This window comes from Chiloscyllium plagiosum, chromosome 13, assembly GCF_004010195.1.
Source record: "Chiloscyllium plagiosum isolate BGI_BamShark_2017 chromosome 13, ASM401019v2, whole genome shotgun sequence".
In the NCBI taxonomy this organism is placed as follows: Eukaryota; Metazoa; Chordata; class Chondrichthyes; order Orectolobiformes; family Hemiscylliidae; genus Chiloscyllium; species Chiloscyllium plagiosum.
The window spans coordinates 20,111,247-20,127,712 of record NC_057722.1 but is presented as its reverse complement, the minus strand read 5'-3'; the positions used below and the strand labels follow the sequence as shown (position 1 = coordinate 20,127,712).

The 16,466-nt window shown below is 39.5% G+C and overlaps 1 protein-coding gene across 1 annotated transcript in view; it reads left to right on the top strand.

Annotated features, from left to right (window-relative positions):
- efhd1 (EF-hand domain family, member D1) overlaps window positions 1-16,466 on the top strand; it is a 123,849-nt gene that overhangs the window by 96,358 nt on the left and 11,025 nt on the right. The window contains exon 2 of the mRNA XM_043701978.1: window positions 933-1,080. Within this exon, the coding sequence (XP_043557913.1) occupies window positions 933-1,080 (148 nt within the window). The remainder of the gene's footprint in view (window positions 1-932; window positions 1,081-16,466) is intronic.

The following is a 16,466-nucleotide window of genomic DNA, read 5'->3' as shown; positions in this document are numbered from 1 at the left end:
GCAAGGGGAGTTATCCCTAATGTGCTGCCCAATGTTTAGTCCTCAGCCAGCAACAAAACAGATTTGTTTATTATCAAATTGCTGAGTATTTTTTGTGTGCAAATTGGCTGTTCATTTCCTAGGTTACAGTCACAGTTTTAAAAAAAACATTCACTGCCTGATGAACTTTTTGGGACATTATGTGGTCAGGAAAAATACTTTTTGCAATGTGATTTTCTGTATTTTTTTGCTGGAAAAGTCCATGCTGCTGGGCTGTCTCTCACAATATCTTTTTGTTTCAAACACTTTTTTTCTCTTTAATATGTATTGTCCTGTAATTCAGCCTGAAAGCACAGCCTGATGCTCCAGCAATCCTGCGTAAAGAAATTTCTCCTAACCTGTCTTCTGATATATTTTTAAATTGTTGCTTCATCACTGAAGTCATCAAAAGGAATGGAGTGAGTAAGGAAAGATGATTGAAATGATTCACATTTCTAAAGACTCTCTATATCTCCTCCACTTCCTCTTTTCCAATGGAAATGGTTCCAGTACCTCGGGTCTTTTCACATAATGCTAGTTTATCATATATTCAGACTTTCTTTTCCTTGTTAAAATACTTAATTGTATCTATTATATTTTATATTCTGTTTGCAAGCATTTTCAATAAAATTAAATTCTTAAAGTACTTTTTTTTTGTTTATATAATTGAAGGGTGCACTGGATGGGTAACTGAGTGTTCTTTGGTATAAAGTGATAGTGTTTGAAATACAAACTTGATGAAAAGAACTTAAGTGTTGAAGTAGTAATTTGTTTCAAACAAAATTCTAATTTGTCTCTATTTCAATTTAATTTCATAAGTCTCTTTCCTTCTGCAGCCTCACCTCCCATCCCAAACGTTCCCCAGCCAAACATGAGGTTGTCTTGTGTCTAACTCATTGTATATTCTTCTGCAGCTATGACTCTGGAAGGGATGGCTTCATTGACTTGATGGAACTAAAGTTGATGATGGAGAAACTTGGAGCTCCTCAGACTCACATTGGCTTGAAAAAAATGATCAAAGAAGTAGATGAGGATTTTGATGGAAAGCTGAATTTCAGAGAGGTGAGAATATAGAGAATATGTAAATTAATGCAATAAGTACATTTTTCACAAATGTGCTTTGAATTGCTTATAACAGTATGTAATGAGCATTTGTCCTATGGAAATGTGAGTATTTCATCGTAGTGCATGTATGCAATCCATTCATATCGTAGCATACTGTTACCTTTATACCTGTTTGCCAGGCAGAGAAGTTAATCTAATTAAAGTTATATTGAATGTCAGTGCAGGGAGATCCAGTTTCTCAACTTTGAAGGAGAAAGTTTCTGTTTGTGATAGAGGACACAGTAAATGGAGGAGGAGGGGAATAATAACTTTGTTCACTCATATGTTACTAACAAGGTGGATAGAGCAAACTTTGCTGGGTGTTCACTGAAAACTCGAGTTTGTGTTGCAAACCACAATGAAAATGTAGCAAAATATTTGTGTGCCAAAATGCATCTGTACTGAAACTATAGTAAAAGATTGTACCACTTTTTCCCCACTCCCGCCCACCCACCCACCAACCACCTACCTTATCAGTTATAATTGCCCTCATATGTTTATTTCTTATAATGTGTTCTAAACTCTTTAAATGGTAACATTTTGAATTAATTAGGAGGCAATAAGCACTGATTTTTATCAAAGCTTGCAAAATGCACATTAATTTTATCAAGTCTTACTGAAGGGATGTAATTATGTATGAAGTGAATATCTTGTAACTTGTCTGGGCACACTTTGTGATGTGTTTACATGACCAAATTGATGTAAAAATATACAGCTGCTCAGTCAACAATGTTAAAGCTCAAGTCAGTCTAGAATAAGGATAAACAGTTTAGTTTTTGTCTTAAAAGACAAGAAATCTGTTTGTTATGAAGATTCTAAATTCCTATGTTTCTTGTTCAGCTGTTTAGGGAAGGAATTGAGCAAGTTTTATACTAATTCTGAAAAGATCTAAACAGCACCATCATTGGAATTTTTGCAGATGTATTTGACATTGTAATGTCTGTTTGTAATATTCATGCAATATTGGAATCTTTTCTTAAAATTACACTGTCTGCCTACATAATGTTCAAGCCAGTAATTGCAATCCAGACTTGGGATAGTCTCCTTCAATGACGGAGATTATGTGCTTCGCCAAATAGCTCTTCAAATCTATGAATTGTAAATTCTCATTGTTTGTCCCGATAAGATGTATTTGCCTTGATTTGGAGTCCTAAACCTCTAACATAGTATCGGTGAGTGTATAGACTAAACTATATGTACCCAAGTTGTGCTTTTTTCGCATCTTTTAAGCATATCAGCAGTGGAGAAATTTTTAAGTCCTTTTTTTTCCTCTGGAGCTAATCTGTTCTATGAGTGATGAAAGGGTTTATTTACGCAGACTCCTGAACTGGCAATGCAGTATTTGATTTCTTGGGAGAGGGCAGGCATATAACTATTTGTTCACCCAATAAAAAGGAGAGATTATTGGTTTGTGATCATTTCTTATCATAGAGTAGCTAATTTAGAGTTACAGCATAAAAACAGACCCTTTCGTCCAACTTGTCCATGCCGTCCAGAAATCCTAAATCAACAAGTCCCATTTGCCAGCATTTGGCCCATATCCACCTACAGAACAACCTCGATTGTCCGAATGATATGGGTGGGGAGCATTTTGTTCAGATAACTGATTGTTCAGATAATGGATAACATTTTTACTGGACCTTGAGATCTTGTTCAGGTAATCCGAAATTCAGATAATTGACGTTTGAATAACCGAAGTTGTTCTGTAAACACTTCCTATTCATGTAGTCATCCAGATGCCTTTTAAATGCAATTATACCAGTCTCCAGCACTACTTCTGACAGCTCAGTTAGGGGCTCACACCAGCTACTGTGTGAAAAAGTTGCCCCTTAAGCCCCTTTTTACATCTTTCCCCGTCCTCTTACCTTAACCTTATGCCCTATGGGAAAAGCACCTTGACTATTCACCATGTCCAGGCTCCTCATGATTTTATAAAGCTCAATAAAGTCACCCCACAACTTCTGATGCTCCACAGAAAATAGCCCAAGCCTATCCTGCCTCTCCCTATAGCTCAAACCCTCCAACCCCAGCAACATCCTTGTAAATCTTTTCTGAACTCTTGCAGGTTTAACAACATCTTTTCTGTAGCAAGGAGACCAGAATTGAATACAGTGTAGCTAATGCAAGTAGAAAATCCTTTTTCCGAACATCCAAAAACCGAAAGGCTCCAAAATCCGAAAGTTTTTGTGAAGTTTTTTTCTCATTAACAAGGTTGTTTTGCAAATAAACAGCTAACCCAAGTCAACACCCACTTGATGCGTGTCACTCAGAGGCGGTGGGGGGCATGGCCAAGCATCGACAGGCCTGGCATTTCTCTGTGAACGCCCCCAAGTCGATACCCACTCGATGCATGTCACTTAGATGTGGCATCGGGGGGGCTTGGCCAAGCACGTTCTTACTTAGAAGTCTGCTCCTCCAGTAAGATTTTTAAACATTTCACCATTAAACTGTCACTATTCTGAAAAATAAAAAATTCTGAATTCCGAAAAACAGCTGGTCCTGAGCATTTCAGATAAAAGATCTTCTACCTGTAGAACAAAGTGGGCTGAATTTAATGAGGATAGCCTTGAAAGTTGATCTTGTTACATAATTTGTTTTATATGAACATTTGCCATTATCACTTATTTATATTATAAATGTTAAACATGCAGTTCTTGAATCTGTCACCAAGCTAACCTTTAAGTTTTTTCTGCACTGTCATTTGCCATGATGTACCTTCATAGGTCCCACCTCCAGTACTATAATTCTACTGTTATTCCTAAGTCTGCTGTTTCTAATTTGTTAATTACAGTACATAGTTCAGCAAATGGTCTCGCTTTAGCAGATCCATTATGACTTGTTTTTCTATTTATTTTTTCCAAATATAACTCTTGGCGAATTTGTATTTTCAATGTCAGTAATAAAGTGGCAATTGGTTAATTATAATAAAGGAACACACTAACAGAAATATCAATGTATGTTTGTTAAGAACAAACTCAAAAGCTTCATATTGCCATGTGGCCTTGACTAAGAATGATTTAACCCTTGCTGGAAAGCTTCTCTAAACATGGCTTTCATGGAAAAATCCAGCTAGATGTTCAGAATGATGAAAAATGCTGATCATTCATATCAGATTTTGACTTGATAAAAATGGTTTACACAAGATATTCTGAATAACATCTTTTTCTTGTACTTTATCTATTTCCTTGGATGACGCTTCAACTGCTGGTGTCTGGTGTCTTCAGAAATTAAACATCAATTATCTTTATGCTCCTGTGATTTTTGCAGAGAAAAATACATTACAGTATTTAGAATAGTCCTTTTCTTAAGAATGTAGGAATCTGGAAGGTGGCAGAGTAGGGGAAGGGTACTTGGTAAGGCAACTTGACTATTAAGTGAACTGGCAAGGGAGAACTTGAGAGTAGAGACGTTGGAAGAGAACAGGAGCAAGGCTGTTGTCTAGTGAATAGAGTGGGTCATGTGATTTTTAAAACTTCCACAAATGCTGAACAAAAATTGGTAAATATAGCAATGACATCTGCACGTAACACAACAGATATCTCATACAGTTTTGAACCGCAGATCTCCAGGAATATTTCTGTTGGCCTCTCATCCATGACTTTAGTTGGTTTGTTAATGAGCTTAATTCCTTTCTTTTGACTGTGGGTAACTGTTCTCCCCCAGTTTCCTAAATTGGATGATACTGGTGTACTGGACATCAGTGTGACGTGTAGAAAATAAGGAGAAAGTGAGGACTGCAGATGCTGGAGATCAGAGTTGAAAAATGTGTTGCTGGAAAAGTGCAGCAGGTCAGGCAGCATCCAAAGAGCAGGAGAATCGATGTTTCGGGCATGAGCCCTTCCTGAAGAAGGGCTCATGCCTGAAACGTCGATTCTCCTGCTCCTTGGATGCTGCTTGACCTGCTGCGCTTTTCCAGCAACACATTTTCAGCTGTAGAAAATAAGAACAGGAATAGACCATTTAGCCCTTCGAGCCCTGTTCTCTATCTAGCAATTGAAGATTTGATTTTTGGTAACTAATAGAAAAACTAACCCATCTGTGCACCATTGCATTGTGAAACAACAAACAGCTGAGATTTAGACATTACTGGGAGCCTGGGCAGTCAAAGGTCTTTTGTGTTGGCAGTCTTAATTATGGTTCCAGTAAAGCTGCTGAGGTCACCTCTCAAAGCCAACACCCTAATTGACATAACTCTAAGCTTAGAATAGCTTCACAGTGTTGGAGTCTGCTTAACATGCGCTTCAATGTCAACCTGAGCTGGTTCGGACTCAAATTTCCTTTTTAACTTCCTTTTGTGGAAACAAAGATATTTTTGTTTTCCCTCTGCTTTAAATTGACTTGTACAAGTTGGCACCTGCGGTTACACACAATCCAACATGACCTCAAGAACAGTTGTATAAACAACTGGCAACCAAAATCTTCATGCCAACTGGGAAAGAACTGTAACCATGTGTGTGCTGCTCTCTCTTCTTTTCTTTATCTCTCTGTCTATCATTGTCTCTCAGTCTGTTTTTTTTTGTCTTTCTGTCTCAGTCTCTCTTATTGAATAGTGTGTTCTTGCTGTCATGCTCTCTCTCTTACACAATCTCTTGAACTCTAAATGCATCAAAACCACTATGTATCAACTGTGATTAAAAAATTTGCATTTTTATAACACTTTCATGACTGAGCTCTAAAGGATATCATTGCTAAAAGATTACTCTGTATTCAGAGTTATATTATCAGATCATCTACTCTGGTTATGTTAACAAAGGCACCAGGAGAAATCCTAGTGCTCTTCTACAAATAATACCATTGAATTGAGTTTACAGACACCTTTATAGAATATTGATTGTTCAACATCTCATCCTTGAGGTGACATGGCCCAAAATAAGAGCCCAAGAAATTGGAAGGGGCTGTTTGTCCCTTGAGCCTCCTACACTATTCAATCAGCTCATGGCCGATCTAATTATGGCCTAAAGTTCACTTTCCTATCTGCCTTCCCCCATATTCTTTGCTTGGTTATTTTCTGTACATCAATAATGTATATAACTCAACTTTTCACTCTTTATTGTTTTCTTGGTAGTAAAGTCCAACGACTTAATGCCTCCCTGAGAAGAGATTTCTCTTCATTCCTGCTCCTCATTCTGACACTCTGTGCCACTTGGCTCTGGATTCCTCACAAATGCAAATATCCTCTCCAGCTTGATAGGTTGGATGATGAATTTAACAGCTGAGGCTTTTTCCATGGGACAAGCATGTCAAATGGTGACTAACATGGCACCTCTAATGGCGAGATAACACAACTGATGACCTGCCAATCAGCTCGATAAGAGCTGACAGTGTAAGGGTGAGTTTCTCACCCAAGTTGCTAGCCAATTAGAGGCCTGTAGTTTCTAAACCGAAGTCTGCCAATCAAGGCCTACTCAGGAGATCCGCTGGTAAGAAGGTGAGTGATCTTTGTCATCTTGTCATGGAGAGGCATGGATTGGAGGCAAGGAGTGGGCGTTGGCTGTCAGAAGTCACTCTTTGTCTGCCACCCATATATCCAATTGTGTCCCCATCTTAACTTGGTCGATAGGTCACCCTGATTTCCCAGTAGGAAATTTCCTCACCAACCAGGAAGACAAATACTTGAGGAGGAAGCAATTTGTAATTCTTAATGACCTATTAATTAATCATCTCAGGATCTTAATTACTGGTGACTCCATAAACCCTCTTTCTCAGCATTTAATTGCAGATTTAGTGAGGGGGTGTACATTTCTCCCCACAGCCAACCCACTCAATTATTTCCCCTTCTCACCACCTCCAGGGAGCGATAAATTGCTTCCCATGTCTTTACATAAGGATCGGTCCAAATAGCTTAACCCTGCCTCAAAAGACAACTCCAACATCTGAGAAATCCACTTAGTACATACCTACATACAAAAAGACCATGTACAAGGGTGGGTGTGTTTCTGTTGAAATCGCCATGATGAGGATTACATGGTGGGGATCCACATTACAGAATACTCCACTGGTTACAATTTGCCAACCTGAAATGATCCATTTGATCCCATTCTTTCTTTCCTGTTAGTTGGGCAGCCCTCTATACATGTTAATATATTACCCACCACAGGAAGGGCTCTCCTCTTGTGCACCTTCTCAAATATCTTTTGGACCTCCAAATGCGCCACATGAAGAGGTTCCCCATATCCACCCTGTTTTTTATATTCTCAAGGAACTCAAATACATTTTTCTGATCTGGTATTATAATAAAGCAATGCCTCAAGTGTCAACCTGGATTATGAACTGGAGTCACTAGGATTGGGGCTTGACCCCATGGTCTTCAATCAGAGATGCACCAAGCCTCATGTAGGATCTCCTGCAATCTGCAGCGATTTTGTGGTTTTCTGTAAATTTTATTTTTAAAAAACACTTCTTAGAAAATACTGTTTTTAAAAAAAATCCACATACACATTATGTGTCAATGTATCTACATCATTATTTATCTATAGCTACAATAAAGCAGGCTTCAATGCACATCTTGAACATATTATTTGTCAATGTTCCAGATTATCAGTTCTGGTGCTGTTTAATTTTCAAATAAATTTGACAAATGGTTGTCATTCAGCCCACTTCCGTGTCTTGGGTGCCTTCAGCTATTGTATATCCTCATGTATCCAACCTCAAGTCTTTGTTTATTCAGCTAGTTACTACTTACACTCCACTGGAGGTTACATGAGTGGCTTATTCAAAGCATTTGTTTTCCATTTTCTAGCTAAGATTGTTTTGCCTGGAAAACTTGTGCAACCCACATGTTTCCACTGAGCTAAATGTTAAACTGCTTGAGAAAGACAATTCCACTGTACACAAGGTAGAACAATTGCAAATCCATTTGTTACAGACTAGTTTACAATTTTACTACAGTTTCTTATCTAGAATATATAAAAATCACAAACTCATCTTGAATATGATGAGGAGAAAGAATAGAAGTCAAAGAATTTGTGATGGAGAAAGTGAGGACTGCAGATGCTGGAGATCAGAGCTGAAAATGTGTTGCTGGAAAAGCGCAGCAGGTCAGGCAGCATTCAAGGAACAGGAGAATCGATGTTTCGGGCATAAGCCCTTCTTCAGCAATTTGTGATGCTTTGAAGGATCTCTAGGATTGATTGATGCATTTATAGGCCAAGAATTATGAAGGGCTGTAGGATGTATGTGGGCGTCACAGTTGGCATTGGAAACCCTAAAGAGCCAGGGGAGCTGCATGAAGAGGAATGACATTAGATCACAAGAGATAGGAGCAGAATCAGGCCATTCTACCCATCAGGTCTGTTACTCCATTCAATCCTGGCTGTTATATTTCTCAACCCCATTCTCCTGTCTTCTTCTTGTAACTTTTGATTGCCTTACTTATCAAGAACCTATCTATCACTGTCTTAAGTATATACAATGACTTGGCCTCCACAGCCTTCTGCAGCAATGAGTTCCACTGAGTCACCACTCTCTGGCTAAAGAAATTCCTCCTCATCTCAGTTCTAAATATGGAGCCCAAAAAACTGCTCACCATATTCCAAATGTGGTCTGACCAGAGCTTTATACAGCTTCAGCAGTACATTTCTGCTCTTGTATTCTAGCCCTTTTGAAATGAATGCTAACATTGCATTTGCATTTCCGTCAATTGAACCTGTGTGTTAACCTTAAAAGAATCCTGAACTAGGAATCCTAAGTTCCTTTGCATTTCATATTTCTGAAGCCTTTCCCATTTAGAAAATAATCTACGCCTCGATTCTCCCCATTAAAGTGCATAACCTCATTCTTTCCCATATTATATTCCATCTGCCACTTCTTTGCCCACTTGCCTAGCCTGTCTTAGTCCTTTTGCAGCATCCCTGCTTTCTCAACACTACCTGTCCTTCCATCTATCTTTGTGTCATCTGCAAACTTAGCAACAATACCTCTGTTCTTAATTCAGAATGTTAATATATAACGTGATAGTTGTGGTCTCCATACTGATCCCTGCAGAACTCTACTAGTCACCGGCTGCCGTCCTGAGAAAGTCCATTTATCCCCATTCTCTGCCTTCTTCCAGGCAACCAATCCTCTATCCATGCCAGTACCTTACCCCTAACACAATGGCTCTTATTTTATTCAGCAGCCTCCTGTGAAATCCCTTCTGGAAATTCAAGTGGATCATGTCTTTTGTCTAACTTACTCAAAGAATTATAACAGATTTCCCAGACATGACCTTCCCTCAACAATGCCATGCTAACTCAGCCCTATTTTAGCAGGTACTTCCATGTACTTCGCAATCTCATCATTAATAATGGCTTCTAAAGTCTTACCAATGACTGAGGTCAGACTAACCAGCCTATCGGCATGAATGGGGTGTGAGTATTGTAAACTGGGGAGAGCTGGAGGGCTTGACCTTTTTTTAATTCTAACTGGGTAAATATCCTTACTCGCATCCTCTGTGAATCGTTTTTTGGGAAAACAGTACATACTCTGGAAGAAAAATCCTGCCTTTGCATACACTTTCTCCAGAGGTATGCAGGCCAAGCTGTGAATTTTCCTGACTCCTGTTACCCACCTGGAGGATGGTTTTAGAAGTCACTTTACTTTTGAATTCTGAAGTCTGGGTCCTGTTCACAATACTTTTTGGAACTTTGCCTATCAATACCATTCTTTACCATTAGAAATTTGGATATAGAAACTGTGCACACTTAAATTCAGTTTTAAACAAGTCTCAACTTTCAAGTTGATCTTTCTCTTTAGATGTAACTTTTAATCTTTGTTGAAGTTTGTGTAAAGGTTCTCTCATTGGCAATACTAGCAAAAATGTATTTTCATGTTAACGGATTGTACGCAGCATATGTAACAGCTGAAGCTGCCTACAATCTTGATAATGATTCATTTTGAAACAGATGCATATTAACCCCTGGGACACAGGCCTTTTGGCCCATACTTAATGTTAAAGAATGCAGTGAGCAATCGTGTTGTCACTATTAGTTGTAAGTTGTGCCAAAGGAAATGAGCCACCATTTTCTCTATAAAGAATTAACATGGGAGTATGCTAAATCATTGCATTAACTGGTATCAAATTAATCAGCCATAGAATAACATGGAAACTTTGAGTTGTAGTGACTGCTTGTTTAAATAATTTGTAGCATTCATCCAAAGAGAAAAACTTTAAAAACAATGTCTCTAAACCAAAATAACACATTTTGGCATGTAAAAAGTCGCTCTTTTATTGTAAGCACTTTCGGTTCCAGAGTGAATCTGCTGCAGACTGTCCTGTTCCTCCGTGCTGGCACATTTTGGAAACTACCGTTGGCAAATCAGAATATTCACCTGCTTTACTCCTTTTTTGCTTATTATCCAGGAGATTTCCTCTATTAACTGCAACAAATTACACTTGCAATGAATAAAATGCATACTGAAAACTCCACAAAGACAGGAATCCCATCACCAAGTCACCCTTTATTTATATATGCATAGTGCATGACACTGCCCCAGCTAGCACAGAGCCAGTTCCTAGAGTGAGCAGAACCTCCTGTTGATATCTGTCAGCCAGGGCTCACTGACTGGACCAGATTAATGGCCTCAATTAGGGAATTCATATTCTGAGGTCCATCTGGCTGACCTTGTTCCAATCACTACATCCTTTCTTTCTTAAGTCCTGGGATGTAGGCCCATTCTTTATCCTGTAGTTTCTCCTAGGGATTTTAGCACTCGGTCTGGTTCCTCTGACTCTGCCTTGGATACTGGCAGGATGTACCGGACCGTAGCCCTTCTTTTGCACCTAGAGTGTCTTGGCTAAGGCTCATCTTCCTCTTCAGGCAGTAATGGCGTCGAGGCTGTGACATCTGCTCTGTCCATCTCTTCCTCAGAGGTTTATTTTACACTGGTGGGATGGGGAGAACCCAAGGGTTCTCAAAGTCTGGTTGGATGTTCTGAGGGTCCGGGTACATTTTGCTCCTGGCCTGTTTGAGGTTGCAGCTTTGAAATGATCCAAGTGCTTATTCAGGACCGCCTCTCTTACACAAACTTCACGCCGATCATCCCTCTAACCCATGCAGGCCCTTTTCCGTGGTTTCAGCACCAAACTTTGTCCCCTGAGGTAAATTACCACTCTTGCTTAGAGGAGTCTTGTGCCAGGCACTGGCATTCTTGATGCCGTTTCACCCTCCCGCCAGGTTTGGGAAGGTCAGGTTTAACCTCGTGTGGAGTGTTCTCCCCATCAGCAACCCTGCTGGAGCTATCCTTGTAGTTACATGAGAGGTGGTCGAACAGGAACTGGAACAGTTGGGTTTTGAGCAAAGCCGTAGGCTGTTTCTTTATACCTGCTTCAAAGTTTGGACTGCTCTTTCTGGCAGACCATTGGATGATGGGTGGTATGGAGCTACCATTTCATGCCGGTTGCCATTGACTTTAGGAAACATTCGAATTCCGTGCTGGTAAATGATGGCTGTGAGCAGCACTTCCAGGAGTCTGTGTATTGCAAAGGATGCTCTCAGCTTTTCAATTGCCCTCCCCGTGTTTGATAAATGAACTCCATGCATGTCCAACCACTTTGAATGGATGTCCACAATTACTAAAAACATAGAGCTGGTCACAAGACCGATGTAAGTCCAAGGTTTACCCAGCCATTCCCATTAATGTGGGAGAGCTGCTGACAGTAATTTTTGTCCTTGTTGGCACTCTGGGCACCGCCTCACCAAATATGTTGGAACCTAATCCCTTCCTGGCTGTCACTGAACTAACTCCACGAAGGCCAGTATCATGTAACCAAGTCTCCCTTTATTTACATGTGCATAGTGCATGACACTGACCCAGCTAACTCTGAGCTGGCTCCTAGACTGAGCAGAATCCCTGACACCCCTGTTTGACTGTCAGCCAGGGCTCCCTGATTGGACCAAGTCAACAGCCGCAATGAAGAGCTCCTATTCTGTGATGTTTGCCTGGCTGACCTCGTTCCAATTACTCTACATACTTTAGAATTAGCTGGCAAATATCTAAGGTTCAGATTTAACCACTCACTTGGGGTTTGCAGCTTACCCGACTCGGGCAGCTAGGGCGGAATTTTGATGGTTAGTCCTGCTGATAGTAAGGAATCTGGCAGAGGCCCGAGGGGGTGGTTTCTACAGTATTAGAATGTTGCTTCCAAACTTGCTGTAGAAACATCTATTTAATGAGACCTTCATGAATGCCAGATGGAACTGGTCAACAATTGACAAATGAACAACTGAAGTGGTGTCAGTGTAACAAGAGAAGGCTGACCCACCAGTTCAAAGGCATCTTCTGTGATGCTTTGGTATAAGCAATAGCAGGGGAATTTTATTCTCAACAAACAGGAGGAAACCGTCTACATCAGAAATGCACTGAGATATGGCTGGGAGTCACTGAAGAGGTGAGTAACCTGTGTGTTATTCCTTGCAAGTGTCTTCTTAAGCTTATCAAGTCAGTAAAGATAAGCTACATGAATAAGTGAGATACTTGAATGCTACATTCAAGTGCCAAGCCTTCCCAGCCTTTCCTGCACAGCATTCCTCAGACCGACATATCTGTTAGATCGCCCACAATTCTCTCTTTTGAGCAATCTTCTCATCCTATCTGAAAAACCAGTACTTACACTTGCCCTCATCATATTGCAATCTATCACTCATTCCTCTCCATTTCCCTGCATAAATCATGTCATTCCATCCTCTGAACCTGTTCCATTTCTCACACTTGTAGCTTTCTTTAATCTCTTCATATAGAAGAAGAATGGGCAGCAGAACAGCAGACCTCCAGGGAGAGATGGTGAACTTCTCTTGAAATGAAACTACCCTGACTGTTGTGAAGGATGGCACACTGAAGATAGATGGAGTCTCGGAACACATGGTTATGTGGTAACAGAATTGAGTATCATGTGGCATTCAACACCCACTCCTGTTGAATTGATGTCAGCAGCTTCTGAAATATGATGATCTGTATGGTGTGCTTCCTGAACCCTTTCACTTTGCCAGCTCTAATTCATAACTTACATCTCTCCCAGATCCTTCAACATCATATAGGAACTGATACCAGAGGAGAAGCAAGGTGGTCTCTCATTGAGAAAACCCATCACATGATTCTCACAACCCACTCACTAGCTCAGATACATATACCTTGGTGGGACCTGCAAGGCAGGTCATTACAATATCACATGGTGAGCAACACATCCATGGAACATAAGAAATAGAAAGAATAGTAAGCAATTTGAATGTGTTGTGCTGTTAAATATAACCAGAGTTGACCTGGTCATGGTCTTCACTCCACCTTCCTCCTTTACTACCAGCCACCACCACATACCAGGGGATGTTAACATCCTTTCAATTCCTTCTCAGAATCTTCAATGTTTCAATAATATTACTGTCATTCTACTAAGCTCAAATGTGTAAAGGTCTAAGCTGTTCAACCTTTCACCATAAGCCTCCTTTGCCTAGTTCCAATTCTGGTCAAACCAGCTTAAGTGGAAAAAATATATAAACAGTATAATATGTGTGGCCCTAGTAATGTTTAAACTGTAGCAGCAAGACTTCTGTACTTCATTATCATTGTAATAATGAAAATATTTCATTTGCCTTCCTGATTATTTGTATTTGTATGCTATTCATCTATGAGGACACCCAGGTCTCATTGTATTGCAGCATTCGGCAGTCTCTCTTCATTTAAGTAATATTCTGTTTTCCTACTCTTCCTGCCAATGTGAGTAACTTCACATTTTCCCACATGATTTTCCATCTGCCAAATTTTAACCAATCTGTTTACCTGTATATCTCTTTGCAGATTCTTTGGATGCCATTTTTGAGGAATTGGAAGGATGTGCAAGCTGATCAGTAGTTTGCAAAAGTTATGCCCCATTTCCAACAAATTCCATTTTATCCTGTAGGAGAAAAGGGTGGATATGATTCTTAAAGAAGGGAAACTTAAGCTCAGCACTTGAACTCAAATTCAACCAGACCCCATTTTGGCTGTTGTAAAAGGCTTAATCTGCAATTTACTAAACACAAATCCATAAACTAGATGCAACTGCTATTGAAGGGAGGATATCATCTCAATAACTGTCACGATTTTACATTTTAAAATCCTCCATTCAAATTTGATGAACATCTAGCAGTAGTAGATTTTCTTAAAAATAAATCAACAAGATGATTTAGATTGACTTGCTGTTGTAGAATCTGTTCATGCAATTTCAGTGAAGCTCTTTCTTGACATTTCCGTAAGGGCTATTGATTGACTGTGCTTGACTGAGTTATCTTAGAGGAGTTCAGAGTTCATAATTTGACTGCTTAAACAAAAATTTAAATGTATGACCAGAGGTCTGCTTTTGTAAGTAATTAGCCACTTGTCATTTAAAAGTTTTGGCACTTTCATGAATGCAAGATTTTCTTTTCACAATCAAGTCTATCGATTGGTTTCATTCTTCCAAATTTCCTAGGTTCTGGAAAGGTACTAGTAGATTGAAAGACAACAGATGCAATGCCCCTCTGTAAGAAAAACAGGAGACAGAACAGGAAGCTAATTACCAATTAGTATAACATCAGTCATTGTGAAATGCTACAATCCCGTCTTGAGGAAGTCATGGCAGAATATTTAGGAAATCATAATACAGTCAGGTAGAATCAACATTGATTTAACAAAGGAAAATCATGATTAATATATTAAAGCTCTTTGAAGATACAACAAGGAAGATGGGTTAGTAGGAACCTGTGGTTTTATTAGCTTTTAAAAAAAATTTGTTTATATCATCTCCATCTGACCCCTAAGATCTATCCATATGAGTACTGAGTGAATGGGGCTTTGGAGTTGACATAGGAGTTTTGAAGTATTCTGGAGGTATGACCAGTGGACATGAATTGGCTTTGTCTTTGCATGCTGTGTATAAAGGACAGTGGGAGGGTGGTCATTAAGGATGATAGCCAGCCTGACTCCAGAATTTGGAGTACGTTTTTACACCAACATATATCAGGTGGGTCATGAAATTTCCTGAGTTGAGCTGCACTCCACAACTGCCAAGATTTGGACCTTTGTGTGCTATTGACAACTTGTCATCCCTTTTTTTCATATCAGCAAATTTAGAGACACTACACTCTGCCCCTTCATCTAAGTCATTAACATCAATTGTAAATAGTTGAAGCCCAGCAGTGAACCTTATGGCATCTTTCTAGTTAGTTTACCAAATGGAAATGACTAAATTTTGACCTGAATCTCTATGTCTCATAGATTTAATTAACACTAGATCCAAGTTATTACAGGAGCTCTTACCTTATGTAGCAACTTTCTTGATGTGCACCTTTACTGAATAACCTTTTGGAAATCCAAGTACACTTCAACTCCTGGTTTCACTAATCCATCCATCCTCCTTGTTGAGCTTTAATAAGTTTATGAATCATGACTTTCCTTTCTTAAAATAATGTTGATTGTCTGAGTGTACTATGATTTTCAAAATATCCTGCCATGGCTTCCACAATAGGGGATTATATCATTTCCCAATGACTGATGTTAGACTAATTAGTGCATGGTTTCCTTTTCTGTTTTTTTCTGTGGAGGGGCCTTACATTTGTGTTTTTTTTTTAATCTACTGGTGTCTGTACAGAATCTAGGAAATTTTGAACGTTTGCAACCAAAGCATCTGTAATGTCTACATCACACACAACAGTGATGGCGTGTGTTAAAGTCAGGGACAGTGCTGTCGAGTACCTATCAAAGGGTGCAGGTCCTGCTCACTTGGTGCAGAATCCCAAGAGCATTGACAAAGAGTTATATTCTAGAATAGGCTGAAAATGTCTGAGGCTTTTAACAGCATTTTGTACAATTTGAGACATTTGATTCAACTGATGTCTCAGGTCTTTGTGATGATATCCACCTCTCTGCAAACGGTAACTCCCAGCTTGGAGCATCAAATGTAGTAAAAATAGAGTACAAGTTGACCCTTAGCCTGTCAACTTAAATAGGATGGAGGAAAACCATGCTTTGTACTTCAGTGCTTCATTGAAGTGTAACAAAGTGCTCTCCAACTGTTGCCTTGCAGGAAGGTATGAACCATGAGAAACCTGTATGCTGTTATCTGTTCTGATGGCTGAATCTGCCCCGACACAGTAGAAGATGAGACAACTTTTAAAAAGGACCTGGAAGTGCTTTCTTGCTCCTTATGACCCACGGGAAAACCGTTATTTATCTATGATATGCGCATGTAGTACTTTAATTTTCTGAATGTAATTTTCTCGCAAAATCAGTTTAAGAATGTAAGAAATTCTACTAATAGATTGGCTTTGGAGAAAGTGAGAATTGCAGATGGTGGAGAGCCAGATTCAAAAAGTGTGGCGCTGGAAAAGTACAGCAGGTCTGGCAACATCCGAGTC